The following is a 15,790-nucleotide window of genomic DNA, read 5'->3' as shown; positions in this document are numbered from 1 at the left end:
CACCGCATCTGAGGAGGCCTGCACTCACCACACATTGCTGGTCTTAGTCTGGTCCACCACCAGTAGGTTGCCATGCACCTCGTCCACCAGCTCCGGTGCAATCCAGCGCAGCGGCACCCACAACTGGTCAGCGGTCACGAGGTAGTCTTCCTGTAACACGAAGGGACAGGATGGGAGTGAGCTCCGGTCACCAGCCACCCCTGCGCACGGTCTCTGCCTGCCCTTACTCACCCTGTATTTGCAGTGCGACAGGCCATAATCGCCAACCTTCACTGTCAGGTCAGCCGTTAGTAGGCAGTTCCTCAGGGCCAGGTCACTGTAGAGTGGTAGGCAATGTCAGCAGAGTGTGCCAGCCTGGATGAGCCACAGCTGGGTGGTTTGGCTCCTGGGCACAGCCAGGCAGACAAGGATGTCTGAGGGGCCACCTGCTTTTGCCTGAGCTCTGGCTCCACACCCTGCCCTGGCTATTTTGGAAGCCCTGTGTGGACAGCACTTTGCGCTTGATAATACATGTGAAAGTCAGACAAAAGATCCCCAAGTACCCCCAGCAAGGTGCATTGGAGCCATAGCCCCCTCCGCCCTCCTCCTGATCTGCCCAACAGGGGCCCCAAGCCATAGAGCAAAGTGTGTCGTCTGCAGTGTCCTCTCAGGATCATTGCCCTTCCAACCCCACTACACTACATGTCATCCCAGTCCCCAGCAGGTAAAAACTGATGAAGAAACTGAGGCCTGGGGTGTCTCAGAAGGTCCTTCCAGCAGTCAGAGCCCATGTTCTAGAGTGTAGGCCTGTCCACCCTGCTACACAAGCTAGAGCCAAGGTTTACAACAGGATGGACCACAAACCCCCCTTGTGTGGAAGATAAAAATCACCCAGGACTTCCTCCAACTCAGTGGCAAGCCTGGGATGCCAGCCTGTATGTAACTCTTGCTGGCCGGAGGCCCCCCGGGTGTTTGGGGTACAGGACAATAGAGTGCTATAGGACACGCCCTCATCTGCCATACTGCTGTTATGCTGAGGGCTCTCCGGGTGTAGATGAAGCCATCCTGGCTGCCTCTACTCCAGGAGGACTGTGCCAGGGGACAGCTGCAGGGTGGGGTGGTCTGGGTCCATGTCTATGGGTGGGGCAGCTGGGCTAGGCAGCAGGCGGGGCAGGAGGCTGGCAGCTGCCCTCTTCAACAAAATCACTGATGCTGGAGTCACTGTGCACCAACTCAGCACCAGGATATTGTTGGGGAGGACGGCCTGTGCAGGGTCGGGGCTGGCGGGCCTCTTGTCCGTCGCCACTTCTTCCAGCACGTGCCCCCGGCTCATGGGAGGCTGGGCATCCTGGCCTGTCTTTTGCCCACCAGAGGCAGGAGAGAGTCACCTCCCACTGCAGGGCCAACCCAGCCACTCCCTTTGTGTCGTGAAGGAAAGAGACTGGGGCTGATGTGGGGCCCAAGTATGGCTGACTGCTCTAGCAGGCAGGATGGATTTCTCCATTTAATTGTCTGCAAGGTGAGTTTCAAACGCAAGTCTTCGCAATTTGTTTATTTTTGAGATGGTCTCTCTGCATAGCCCTGGCTGCCCTGGAACTCGTTAGTAGTCCTAGCTGGACTTGAACTCACAGAGATCCTCCTACCGCTGCCTCCCAAGTGCTGGGATTAAAGGGGTGAGCCACCATGCCCAGTTAGTTTTCACAATTTTAAGAATTATAAATTCCTTGCAAAGTGGCTATTAGGCCCACAAAGTGAGATCACTGTGACTTTCTTGTACAGAGGCATGTGGTGGTAAGGGTTAAGGCTTTGTGTCCATGGCCTGGCTAGTCTCGCTATCCCTCACCTGTGTACGTAGTTGTGACGGTGTAGATGCAAGACACCACACGCCACCTCACATGCCATGCGCTGCAAGGTAAGGGGGTTAGGCGCCATGGACTCTGTCACCCGGCAGCTCCGTAGATAACCTTTGAGGTCCCCCTGCCAAGAGAGCACACAGTCACCTGCTAGCTACAGCTACCAGGGCATCAGAAGCTTGCCACCCACCCCAAGAGAACCTGGGTGTGGTGACCTGCAGATCAACTGGAAGTCCTAGCGTTCACAGCGGTTTCAGCAAAGCCTATGTCTCAATTCTGACACGGTGACCTCCATATAAGCAGCCACCAGAGCTGTATATGTAAAGGGGCCAAGGGGCAACATGAAGACCCTGACCTCAGGCTCTGCCCCAGGAGCTGAGTGAGCCCTGTGGCTGTCCCAGGACACTTCACCTTGAACTGCCCAAGATCCCCACAGTGTTGCCCCTGCTGATGCTGGCTCACTCTTTCCAAGTAGACCTCCTCTGAGCGAGCAGGGACTACTAGGACTCTAGAAATAACAAAAGATCCCCAAGAGGCAGAGCAGGAGAGGAGCCAGCTCAGAAGGGCCTCCCACTCCCCTTTGGAACAATGAGCTACAGAACAGGACCTAGAAAGACAATGCTGCCTCCCCCAGATGGCCACTTACCAGGGGACAGAACTCCATAACCAGCAAGTAGGGGGTCACCTCAGCACACTGGGCCAGGCACTGAAGCAGATTGCTGTGCTGCAGGGCCCTGGAAGAGCCCACAGGTATTTAAGTTGGAGGGCAGGAGAGGGTGCACGGGGGGGGGGGCCAATACAGCCCTCCCCTCCCCAGATCCACCAGGTTCTCCCACTGTGCTGGCCCCTGCCCTGCCCCCACCACAGCACCCACCTGTAGGGCTGCGCCTCCTCCAGGAACTGCATCTGTTCCTGCACGCTGGCACTGGCCTTCAGTTCCTTCACCACCACTTGTGTGCCACTGACACCCGAGTGTACCTCTCCCAAGAACACCTGCCAGATGTGACAGGTATCACCAGGGCCCCTTTCAGTCTCCATAGGAAAAGCTGTTTAGCTCCCAGTGCCACTCCCCGTCAAGCACTCTGGCTAGAACACTCAGCCCTAGCCCGCCTGCAAGCCCCCCACTTTTCTCACTGTCTGGGGTCCACAACGAAGAAAAAGGAATCGGGTGCATGGTCCAATCATGGGGAGATGTAAGAAAGAGCCCCCTCCCCAGGGGATCCCCAGGAGTAGCAAGCCCATACCTTGCCATCCCCACCGCCCTGAGGCATGCTTACCTTCCCAAACCAGCCGTGGCCAATCTCCTTTAAGTACAGGAGGCTGTGCCGGCCCAGGTCCGTGGACTTGAGAAGTTGCACTAGAGTAGAACAGAAACCCAGGAGCTGCTTAGCCACCACTCCCTGTCCATCTTTCTTTCCAGGCTCTTCAGGGCTCAGGGAGTTTCCCCAAGCTCCCCAGCCAGGAAGGCTTCAATAAAGTAGAGGCCACACTTGAAGGCTGTCATCAAGGGCCATTGTCTCTTAGGCTCTCTGGTGGCTGCTGTCACCAGAGCCATAGATCTCAATATCCATCCAGGCCAGCCTGGGAAACGGTGCCCAGAGCCACAGGGAGAAGGAAGCCAAGCCCAGACAGCAGGGCCTGGACGGCTGTTTGGATGAAGCAAGAAGCTGATTCTAAATCCTGGGGAGACAGCAGAGCAACCAACCACCCCCCACCCCTGCCACGGGCTGGCATTCAAACACCCATCACACCAAAGCCGCCTTTGTTGGGGGCTGCTTGGCACGGCCCTGTACGGGACACACTGGGCCCATTCTCCCAGTGGGACAGGCTGAGTGAAGTCACAGGAGAAGAAGGGTCACTGTGGGCAGAGGAGAGGGCCAGGACTCATTGCACCCACTCATGCCCCCTCAGATTCTCTGAATTCTGCTCCCACGCTGATAGCCCAGAAGGCCGGGGTTTGAGCAGTTGGGAGGGCCCAAGGGAGGGCTGCTGCCCTCAGGGACTAAGAGACTCGGGGAATGTCGGCTTGGTGCCCAATTCACAGAAGAGTCTCACCAGGCCCTATGTCCCAAGACTTAGGCCTGAAGCTAATCCGTCTGGATGCCTGGTGGCAACCCAGGGTCTCTAGGGCCTCAGTTGTCCCAGAGCAGGTTCAGGGTCCTGACAGTAGATTACAGGGCAAGCACTGAGGCAGGAGAATGCTTGAATGTTAGGTAAGGGAGAAGGCTTAGGTGAGCTGACCCATCTCACACCAAATTTCCCCCTCCTTGAAAAAAGATGCCCCCCCCCAAAAAACAACAGGGCTGAACAGTGCAGAAAGTACCTTTGCCTGGGTCCCTGACCCACTGTCCTTGCCTGTGAATAGTCAAGCCTGCCTGCCTGCCTCCTAGGAGGTGCTAGGGCTAGCTGCAGGCCTTTGAGCCAGGGGATAAAAATGTCCATGTCGAGATCCTGCCTGAGTTTTGAGCTCTACCCCATGAGACTCCATGGGCCACAGAACCATGCATTCAGAGCTGAGCCGGACTGGTGGCTGGAGGGCCTAAGTCTCTATTGGCTTAAACAGGTACTGAGAGCCCCAGCCTTTGACGCAGGCTGGACCCTTGATGGGAAGCACTGAGTTGAGAGCCTGTGAGGGCTGGCCCAACCTTGAGGCGGGGAGAGCGGCCTGCTTTTCACCACAATAATGAGGCACTAGGGCCAGCCACACTCTTGGCTTGACACCTCCTGCAGTGTTCTTGGTGCCATCGGATGGACAAGGGACAGCCCTGAGCTGAAACTTCCAGGCTGTAAGGGCTTGAGAGCTGACTGCTGTAGAGGTAGTCATGGTCCCAGGCACCACGGTGACCAGAGCAGCATTTATCTTGTCACCTCTAGAGCCTGGAGGAGGGAGGGGATGAGCCTAGAGGAGAAGGCTCTGGGAAGAAGGCAAACAGGAGGAGCAGACAGGGCAAAGAAGCCATGGGAAGAGACCCTGCCTACACTGGTGGTGGAGGGGGTAGGAGGGTCGGGGTGGAGGCTTGGGGGTGGGGGTGGGGTTGATGCTTCTCTTGTTCCCTATGCTATGTGTGTAGACTGTTTGGTAGGGACAATGAGGCCATGTTCCTACAAGGGTGTGTATAAGGGACTAGGAGTCTGGGGTTAAGCATCCTGGGAAGAGCAGAGAAAGGTAGTTACTGCCCTTCTGCATGGCAGCTCCTTGGGTGGAGGAATGACAGACATAAGGCTACTCTTGAGCCTGCAGACAGCTGGCCCCAGGTCCAGAAGAGGGTTCATACACCTTCCAACACAGCCCACCCTGAGGTGCAGCCAAAGAGACCTGGGCTTCCCCCTGCACATGCCCCAAGTGCCCACATCCCCCGCTGTGCACACCTTCAGGGAGACAGGCTCACTCACCCGAGCGACCCGGCTGCTTAGCCATGGGCAAGGAGACCTCGGTGAGGGGCAGGACATACACATCGGGACCTGTCTGTGCAGCTGCAGCCGGGGAGCCCTGCTCCGAGAAGTCGGCCACATACTCATCCCCTTCGGCATTCTCAAACTCCTGCAGGTAGGGCACAGGTGGGAGATCAGGACACAGAGGGTTATGGGAGGCAGGCTACGAAAGGCCTCTTTCCCCCAAACTCAACCTAACACAGGCCTAGAGCTAGGCCTCTGCTGGATGGTGTCTCCACTCCTGTTCATAGACCCTGGTTCCTCAGAGACACTATCTCAGCAGAGGCCAAAGGCCTCAGGCCCAGGTGGGGCTAGAAGCCCAGTCCTGCTTGGAGAAGGGCTACAGAGTTCAAAAGACAGAGGCAGAGCATCCCTTCCTGGACCCTGTCAGTGGTCTCCCCCTGTCCCTCACCCACCCCATGGCTTGGAGCAGATTTACAGGCAGGGCCTCACTGCACTTCTTGGGGAAAGGAGCTAGGTTCCTCATCCCTAGCTGGACAGGAGTGAGGAACCCAGCGAACTTGTTCGCTGTCCCCACCTCTACCTCCTGCCTGCAGGCCGTGGTGTCCCCTCAGCCCTGCACCACCAGTGACCCAGACGCCCGAAGAGTCAGCCGCTGGGCATCCCTGGAGGCCACTTTGGGGACAGGCTGCTACTCTGAAGAATATCAGCCTAGGAGAGACCACCCCCCACCCCACCGTCTCTAGATCACATTCCAAACAGAGTCAGTCTGGGGTAGGCCACAGCCGTAAACAAGGACGGGGGTTAATGGAAGAACACTTGCCTAGAACCGAAAGCAAATACATAAAAACCGAAACAGGGACAGAGTGGAAACAAGGCCAGCTTGTCCTCAGCGCCGGGCAGATCTCCTGGCCACTCAGTCCCACCCCACATTTCCTAACCAGGTGAAGACTGAGGCTCTGAGAATTGAGGACTGGACACAAACCAGAGCCTGGCTACCCGCTCCAGGCCACATTCCTGTGGACAGACAGCTAAACATACCCTGGGGACCTCTTCTTTTTCTAGGTCATTTGTCTTTCTGTAAAGGGGTTGGTCCTATGTTCCTCATGTCCAGCCCAGGTCTGTGCTCTGAGCACAGAGTCACTGACATCTGTGGCAACTCTCCCTCCCCAGAGCCTAGAAGGCCACATTAGAATCTCCTCTAGCCCCACATACCAGGGCCTGCGATGCCCACTTCCCCCTTTGGAGTATTAATTAGTCCTGGCTTCAGCCATTACCTTCCCTTGCCAGAGAGCCAGCCGGGTTCCCCCAGCACAGCGGGCAATCAGGTAGCACAGAGTGAGCATCCAACCCCTGCCCAGAACAGCTCCAGCAGGGAGCTCGCTGTGGAAGCAGGAGGCAGTGATCCTCCAGCAGAAGCACACTGGTGCTGGAATGTTCTGGGCACCATGTTCCCAAGGAGGTGAGAAGGGCGAGGGTGGGAGGGACCGCTGCCAGTTCCTGTGTGGGGCCTTGTTCTCAGTGCCCGAGGAGGGGCTTGCTACACAATGGCTCCCTGAGCTGCACCCTAGGTTCCCACCCCCAAGTCTACGACCTGAGGCTCTGCCCTCAGGGTCCTCCGGGATTGCCACTCTCCTTTGATTGTCCAGCCTGTTGTGTGCTGACAATCAGGAGGTCAGGAGATTGTCCCTGGGAGTGGGGGCACCAGGGCCAGTGCAGATCTGCGGCCTCTGGGGCCACCACACTGCTGTTAAGGAACTCAACGCCTATGTTTGGCTGGGGCCTGTGGTACTAGGTGCTAGGACTCTGCAAAAGGGTAATAGCATTTGGTGCAGGTTACCCAGTAGGAGGTACCCCCAAGATTCAAGCAGGCTCTGTGCTTGGCCACAAGCCCTCCTCCCACCCTGACCTCCTGCCCAGCCTGCAGACCCACGTGGGTGCGGGAATGTCCAGGGCTCTGGCCAGGCCTCAATGTGCTGACAGACAAGGCTGCAGCCCCCGCAGCTCTCCTCAGCCTCGTGTGTGTGTGTGTGTGTGTGTGTGTGTGTGTTCTGCCCTGCATTCCTGTTTAGAACCACAGTGTGACAATGGTGGCCATGGGGTTGGAGAGATGCAGGGAGGCCCTAGGGCCTCCATCTCTAGAGGGGAGGCCTCAGCTGTGGGGTCTAGCCTCCTCGGGAGATTGTAGTGAAGGCCACAGGGCCTTCAGTGGACACTCCAGAAATAGGATCACCCTTGTTTCTGGAACCTGATGGATGTCCTTTGAGCAAAAGATGTCCAAGCTAGGGACGTGTGTCTGTGTGACTTCACTGTCCCTCTGACTCAGTGAGCACAAGTGTAAGGATCCCTGCGGGGAGCCCCTTTACTGAGAGTCAGAATGCTCTCAAGAGCCCCTAAAGGCTTCTTCCAGTCATTTCAGTTTCTCTGGACACAGACAAGTCTAACCTGGTGCTGGAATGGAACAGTGAGAGGCTATGTCTACACAGATGGTCCCTAAAGGAGGGGCAGGGGATGGGGTCCCAGGAGCCCCCAGTAGAGGGGCTGTGGGATGCCAGACAAGGGATTCAGTTGGTCTCCAGGTGGCTGCAGAAAAACCAACCGTCACGGTAGCTCCAAGATGGAGGGGGCCGGGTGGTGGGTGGACACAGCATGCCCTCAGGATCCTGTGTGAGGTCCTCACCTTGAACCCAATGCCGCCCTTCTTACAGCACAGGCAGGCCAGCATGAGGATGATGACGGTGAAGATCCCAGAGAAGGACACGGCTACCACTGCGAGGGATGAGGACCAGGACAGCTCACTGAGCGGGGCACCGTCTGCAAGGAAGCAGAGAACAAACGTCCCATCCCAGCCTCAGCACGTGACCCCTCGCTCTGGTCCTGCACCTGGACGTGGCCTCAAGCCAGTAGACTGAGGAATGGCCCTGTAGCTGGAGATAGTGAACGGCCAGGGTGGGCTCAGCCCCTACTTCCAAGGTCCATGGACACTTCTCTGTGATATCAAGGTCACTGTTGTATCAGCCTCTATATAAAGAATTGCTACTGAGGCTGAAGAGATGGCTCAGTAGTTCAGAGCACTGGCTGTTCTTACAGACGACTTGGGTTCAATTCCCAGCAACCACATGGGGGCTCCCAACCACCCTAACTCCAGCCCCAGGGGATCCACTGCCACCAGGCACATATACAGTACAAAAACAATAGACATGCATTCCGGCAAGAACATCCACACACATAAAACTGATATTCAAGAAAAGGAAGACCCACAGTGGAGTCTTCGTCTCCTCTCACGCCACTCAGCTCATTTTGGGGCTGAAAGGCCGCTGAAGGCCCTGACTAGCGGGGGACAGCAGGGAGCTGATTTTTCCAAGGTGCAGAGACCCAACTGGCACTGAGGAGCTGCCCCGTTTCTGCTGGGCAACAAAGTGCCCCCTATTCCAACCCTGGCTTGTCCCCCGAAGTCCCCAGGGGCTGCTTCTGACCTGGGGGGAGCAGGATCTGCCACATTCTTTAGCCCCTGATTTAAATGAGCCCGCACATCTCAGATGAGGACACCAAGGTGCCCGGGACAGCAGAACACACCCCAACTCCCTCACACTGAGCTTCCAAACTGGGGTTCCTTAGCAGACTATAGTTGGGAGCCAGCTGTGGTGTCTCCAGATGGCCTATGGGGCCAGCCCAGCGTGTCCACTGGATGGCGAGGAATGTGCTTGGAAATAGCTCTGCCTCCCAGCCTGCCCTTCCTCAGCACACAGACTCTGAGTCATCCTACCCATGGGTCCTCATTAAACCCCTGGCTATGTAGAGCACCCCAGCTCCCCTGGGTGCTGAGTCTGTGCCGCCTTTGTCACCGAGGCAGCTGTACTACACACTTGGGAGTTCCAAACTCAGCACGGATGAGGCCCCAGGGCTTCTGGCTAATGAACATCTGGAGGGCTGCTTGGAGGAGGGCGAACCTGAGGACCAACACAAGCACAGACCGGGATTCCTATTTGGATGCCACATGCCTGTGAACACTTTCCATCTCACACCTAGAGATGACAGGGTCCTTGTGAGCCAGAGTAGCGGAGGCCAGCGTTCATGGTGATACCATGGCAGGGTAAACAGCTAGAAGCTAAAGCTCCACAGGAGGCAGCCACACAGGGGACCAGTCCCCATCCTGAGCCAATGCCCTTCCAGTGGCCTTAACAGGCAGGGTTTCCAGGCATGCCTGCATGTGTTTGCCTTTTTACACATCTGTCCTGCATGTATGTATGCGAACTACCCCCACCCCGTGCAAGTGATACTGTGTGCTCACACCTGAATGTTCCATCAGTGTAAGCCCTGACTCCACCATGGGGTGGACACATGAGTGAGGACGCACTTCCAGGAAACAGCAAGCCCCTTTGGACTCTGCCGTTGCCATGGTGAGCCCTCTCTGCTTTCTCCATCTGGTGCCACTATGGCATCAGAACTTGCCCCTCCTACACTCACTGCTCCCTCCATTCACAGGCCCACTTGACGGCCCTGAGACCTGGGGCTGGCATCTGGTGCTTTATCCCTTCCCTTGCTTACTTCCTGGGCTTCATGAGCATGAACCAGGTAAAGGGCCAAGCTCACCCTCCACTCCAGCCCTCGCCCCGACCGCTCATCAAGGCCATTGACTTTTCCATGGGTCCCTTCTGAACTTCAGCAGGCCTTGGCCACAGAGGGTTGTGACAAGGTGCTGGCTGGTAAGTGGGCCTGTGTGGGGTGCACAGAGGTTCTTGTGCTCACAGATAAGCAGAAAGGGAACCAGGAATGTTAACACATAGCACTGTTCCTTCAAAGGAAGGGATGCATCACCAGCCCCACGGCTGGCACCCGATGTGGGGCTTAACTCTTGGAGAAGGTAAGAAGTCTCTTCTTTAAACTAAACTCGGGGGTAGGAAGTGAGTCCGCCCATGCCAGGAGTCAGGACAGGAAGCAAGAAAGTGAAGTAACCTGGGTTCTTCTCTGTCCTGAGACAAAGCATTTTATGCAATGTTTGTGAGGATGCAGAGGAGCAAAATATTCAGAGCAAAAGCTCTGCGACTTTATGCAAGTGGCTAAGATTTCATCCCATGTCTCCTGAATGAGAAACCATTGGTGTTGAAAACTGGGAAGGCATAGGCACTAATATAAAAAGAACCCGTGGAAGGGGGCAGGGGAATCCCAGTCAATTATCTTGCAAGCTGGATCACAGTAATGTAGGATTTCTCAGGAGGATCATAAAAAAAAAATTCTCTGCGGGACATATGCTGTCAGGTCTTAGCAGGAGGGAACTCGGAGCTCATGAAGAGGCTCTGTTCTGCTAACTTGGATGATGCGTGTCAGACTCTGTTCATTTTGACCTGAGAGACAGAAACAGGTCTTCAAAAACCAGACTCTGCTGTTTATCAGATGGACCAAGGAGGAATCAGAGTCTGGTAGTCATGAGGGGGCTTTGGAGCCCCAGTTTGCACATCCTCACCCCAAATGGGTATGTTAAAGGAAGACTGAGGCTCAACACCAACAGACTCCATGTATAAATTAGCACATGAGGGTAGAGCGGCTCTGAGAATGGGGACCAGTCTAACGTGAGAGACAAGGAATGTTGCAGAAGGGCTCTGGATGGGGAGAAGGAGTAATGGAAGGATGAAGATGTCTACAGTGAGGTCCTCAAGGATGCAGTCTGGTGAGCAGAAAACAGAAAGAGCAGGGCATGAGTACCTCGGAGACAGAAATGGAAGAGTGTCAGCATCTCTGTAAAGGAATCCTGCCCTAAAACTGAGTTTGTCTGATTTTGAGGTTTTCACCTAAAATTACTATTTTTTGGTATAGCCTGTGAAACAATGATATCAGACTGTCTGAGAAATGTGTCAAACTAGAACCTTCCAGCACGTTCTTGCTCCATGGAACTATCACGCTCTGGTAGTGTTCACCTTTCTTGTGCCATTTACAGTATCAGCTGGCATGAACTTTTGGTGATTATTTCTCAGATATTTCTGAGTACCCTGTCACCCGGTGTGTGTGTGTGTGTGTGTGAGGGGGTGGTCTTTCTCAACCTCAGATTTAAAATTGCCCTGAATGTTTAAAGATCCCAAACTTTATGTAAACAGCCTGAAGTTTAAATCCGTAGACATTAATGACCGTTGTTAATTAAATAGGTTTTGTTTGTTCTTTAGTATTGTGTTTTCCTTCCTCTAACATAAAAGATCAGACTCTGGCAATGCGGGAGTCAGAGTAGGCTCACAAGAGCCTATCTTCTGCTGGAGACATACTTTACACAGGATTCCAAGCTTCTAGTGCATAATCAGTAATGGGTGCTTCTCACATCAGCTTGATATCTGGAACAAAGGCTGTCTGTGACTGAGGGCTTCTCTGTGGTCAGGTGTGTAGAAATGTGTGCACTACAGTGTTCTACCAGTGTGCACAATGCCTTTCCCTAACTTGTCAGCTGAAGGGCAGGGTCCCGGGCATGGCATGGGATCCTGGGGGTTTAACAAAAACACCATTGTCAAATAGCTCTTTATGTATTTCCTTTCTAGGACTCCCAGCACAACTAAGAGCTGATAATGGTCCTACTTATATGACCAAACTACTTGAGGAATTTTGCAATTTATGGAATAATAATTATGTATCCTTGCTGTCACTGAAATCCCTGACAGCCCACAGGACAGGGCCAAGCTATTGTGGGATGACACCATCAAATACTTAAACAGCAAAATTTAAAAATAAAAATAAAAAAGGGCTAGAGTGGGAGTGAGGACTGGGGGGAGAGGAGGGAGGGAGGCTGTGATCGAGATGAAAAGAGAATAAATAAATATATTAGTGAAAAACATATAAAAATAAAGAGGGGTATATACACCTACCTAAGTCCCCAACTGCTATGCTACACTCAGCCAAACTAACTTTAAACCTTTTCCCTCTAAAGGATGCTTCTTCTGTTGCCCCCAAGGCATTTTACCCTAAAGTGACACAGCCTAATGTATATGCTAATGGAAAGATCTAGAAACTAATCAATGGAAAGAGCTTGATGCACTTCTAACATCATGGTGAGGTTACGTTTGTGTCTTTCCAAAGGTGAACACAGTCCCACATGGCTCCTGCTCTGATGCATCCGACCAGGACAGCATCCTGGAGACTACCAGACAAAGGGAACATCTGACGACAACAAACCCATCAAGAAGAGACATCCCAGGAGGACGAATGAGCCAGTGACTTAGGGAGGCAGCAAGGACACAATATCAGTGACCTAAAAATGATGCTGTTACATTATCCGAGCTCATGTTAACTCTCAGCTTGTCAATGCAGAATCCAAATGCTTTGTGTCGTGAGGAATACGAGGCACAGCCGTGATAGCAGACAGTGTGGTGTTTTGACAGTGTGATTGTGATGTTTTGTGATGTTGTTCTGCCAAGCTAGAGGTTGTTTTTAGTCATTCTTTTTATTACCAGTCGAAAGAGCGAGTACTGAAATACAAAGAGAGGTTTCAGATAGGGCTTCTATAATTAGCAAAATTACATCAATTATTAGTAATTAATTGGTAATATTACATTAATTATTAATTAGTAATATTAACTAATTGCTAATATTAGAAAAGATCAATAATTAATTAGTAATATTACAGAAAAATGTTGGCAGAAATTAGCCAAGAGGTGAGAGGATTAAGAACCACATTTCTACAAGACAGGGCTACTGTAGATTACTTGTTGTTCAAGGACAGTGGTGGCGGTCAACAAACTCCCAGCATGTGTTGTTTTCGTGTGTGCTTTCCCATACTATTGATGACCTGCATAAAGTTTCTCAGGTGACCTTTGAATGCCCATCCTGACTAAGCTGGCTTTCCCCTTTCCTCGGTCCTCTGGAGGGCATTCTGATAATGCTGTTACGATTGCCTGTATTGGTTAGCACAGCCATGCAGACCATGCATTCAACCTTGGCCTCTATTAAAGCCACAATTTTCTCTCTACGAACCGAAAAGGAAGGAGACGTGGGAGGCACGGAGGTTCCTGTGCTCACGGAGGAGCCCGAGAGGAGCTAGGGATGTTAAATACACACTCTTGTTCCTTCAAAGAAGAGGATGCTTAACCTGTTAACCTCCCAGAAACCTGGGAGCAGATGTGGCTAATAGCCGTGTGACCTTTTCACTATGTGGCTGAGACACTGGATCCTCCCCCAGACTCCCATTGTGAGCTTGTCAACCTATAGAACCTATCTTTACAGAAGGTGTCATGTATAGTCAAACTATAGACCCCATCTCCAAGGGAGATGTCACAAGTAGTATAAGTTTAATGAAGTCACACCTTTAACTATATTGTGCTCGTGACTGAGTTATCACTAGGAAAATCTTTCACCAAACTGTGCTGTGCCTAATATTCAACTATTTGGCATCAGACTCCACAACTTTGAACCAACACCAGATGCTTACTCGTCTTGAACTGAACTACCTTCTTGCCTCCTGCAGATCAATCCTCTGCTGGCCATGGTGGTCACAGAGACCCAAGTCCCTGAGGGTGGATGGGCAGAGTGAGACAGTCAAATGGGCCGGCCAGAACCAGGTAGCCGGGGATGCTTTTAAACTCTCAAATCTCCATGTGTACCTGGGTTTCTGAAGCCTTGCTACATCAGGAGAGCCCCAGAGACACTTCTCCCAGACTCAGTCCCATCACTGAAGACATGAAAGTTAGGAGACCCGGCTAGAGCCACCCACAACCCACAAACACAGATGTTACCCGAGCTGGCTCCAGCCTGGGTCCCTCCTGTTCCCAGTTGTCTTGACTCCCTCCAGACATTCATACCTCTCTCATCAGCAGAGACACTGGCCACCCGTCCTGCTGGGTACCAGCTCCTGGGACAGAAAAAGGTCTCCCCCAAATACAGAGGCCAGACCCAATGAGGCAGCATACACACAGACAGACAGCTGAGCGTGTAAACACATGTATGTGCTCACAAACACACGTGCACACATGCATGCCACCCAGTGTGTGTGCCCCATATTACTGTCTCTACTGGAAGCCTGTTCCATAGACATTACTATCCCTGAACCACAGGCAGGAAGCTAGAGAGCCGGCTCCATGGACAAGAGCACTGGCTGCCGTTCCTGGGTTCAATTCCCACGACCCACACGGTAGCTCATTTGTAACTCTAGTCCCAAGGAATGTGATGCCCTCTTCTGACCTCTGTCAGCACCAGGCACAGGTGTGGCACACAGTCATGCATGCAGGCAAAACACTTAGAGACATGAAACAACAGCAAATAAACAACACCTCGATGTAAAGAAAGAAGAAGGAACACGGGAGATAGCGGTGCACACCTTTGATCCCAGCACTTGGGAGGCAGAGGCAGGTGGATTTCTGAGTTCGAGGCCAGACTGGTCTACAGAGTGAGTTCCAGGGACAGCCAGGGCTACACAGAGAAACCCTGTCTCAAAAAAAAAAAAAAAAAGAAAAAAGAAAAGAAGAAGAAGAAGAAGAAGAAGAAGAAGAAGAAGAAGAAGAAGAAGAAGAAGAGCAGGAGAAGGAAGAGGAAGGAAGGAAGGAAGGAAGGAAGGAAGGAAGGAAGGAAGGAAGGAAAAGAGGGAGGGAGGGAGGGAGGAAGGAAGGGAGGGTAGAGCTGAGGGCTGTTCCCAGTATGCCCCAGTCACATGCAGCACACAGTCTGCTCTTTCTTGTGCACTTTATGACAGCCAGTGAGAAGGATTCCCACTATCCCTCTGGGGCTGCAGTGCATCAGAGGTTACAGAGGCCATCCTATCTCCTGACAACCTCAATGTTGAATCCCTGCTTTGTCGGGAGCCGCATGCATTGCGAAATGGCGCCGGCTCCTTGAGGGAGCCAAGCTGAATGTGCGCATGCGCAAGGCTCGAAAACTAGTATGTTAATTAGGCATCACGTAAAGAGCCAATGAAAACTAATATGCTAATTAGGTGACACTTAAAGAGCCAATGAGCATGCAGCACGTTCTCCCAGGGCTTTATATAAGCCATGGGTTCTGGGGCTCGAGGTCCTTCGCCACTACCATCTAAGAGAGCTGTAACACCACCATCTAAGAGAGCTGTAACACCATCTAAAAGAGCTGTAACAAGTAAACTGCTGTCAGAAGAATCCTGTGTGGCGTTCTCCTTATCGGCGAGGCGGCGCTTCACACTGCTTGGTGAAAGCAGTCACTGATTCAAGGGACAGAAGTCGCATCTAAGTACCACGGAGGCCTAGGAACCATACAGATCATGCAAACCGATTGATTAAGAAAAGCAACGGCAGATGGCTCAGGAGAGATGGCTCAGCGGTTAAGAACACCGACTGAGCCAGGCGGTGGTGGCGCACGCCTTTAATCCCAGAACTTGGGAGGCAGAGACAGGTGAATTTCTGAGTTCGAAGCCAGCCTGGTCTACAGAGTGAGTTCCAGGACAGCCAAGGCTACACTGAGAAACCCTGTCTCAAAAAAAACAAAAAACAAAAAAAAAAACACCGACTGCTCTTCCAGAGGTCCTGAGTTCAATTCCCAGCAAATGCATGGTGACTCACAACCATCTGTAATGGGATCTGATGCCCTCTTCTGCTGTGTCTGAAGACAGCAACAGTGTACTCATA

At 52.9% G+C, this 15,790-nt stretch overlaps 1 protein-coding gene across 3 annotated transcripts in view; it reads right to left on the bottom strand.

Moving 5' to 3' along the window:
- The window catches only part of Aatk (apoptosis associated tyrosine kinase), a 37,120-nt gene that overhangs the window by 6,093 nt on the left and 15,237 nt on the right, over positions 1-15,790 (bottom strand). For all 3 annotated transcript variants that reach the window (XM_028787849.1, XM_028787848.1, XM_028787850.1), the window contains exons 2-9: positions 7,906-8,039; positions 5,226-5,373; positions 3,110-3,189; positions 2,707-2,825; positions 2,479-2,566; positions 1,823-1,956; positions 232-316; positions 29-150 (exon numbers count right to left, since the gene is read on the bottom strand). In XM_028787849.1, the coding sequence (XP_028643682.1) occupies positions 29-150; positions 232-316; positions 1,823-1,956; positions 2,479-2,566; positions 2,707-2,825; positions 3,110-3,189; positions 5,226-5,373; positions 7,906-7,950 (821 nt within the window). In that variant the 5' untranslated portion in view covers positions 7,951-8,039. The remainder of the gene's footprint in view (positions 1-28; positions 151-231; positions 317-1,822; positions 1,957-2,478; positions 2,567-2,706; positions 2,826-3,109; positions 3,190-5,225; positions 5,374-7,905; positions 8,040-15,790) is intronic.

Source organism: Grammomys surdaster, unplaced genomic scaffold (genome assembly GCF_004785775.1).
Source record: "Grammomys surdaster isolate TR1022 unplaced genomic scaffold, NIH_TR_1.0 125688, whole genome shotgun sequence".
Classification (NCBI taxonomy): Eukaryota; Metazoa; Chordata; class Mammalia; order Rodentia; family Muridae; genus Grammomys; species Grammomys surdaster.
Note: the sequence above shows the minus strand (reverse complement) of the source record. Positions and strands in the feature narration are given on the sequence as shown.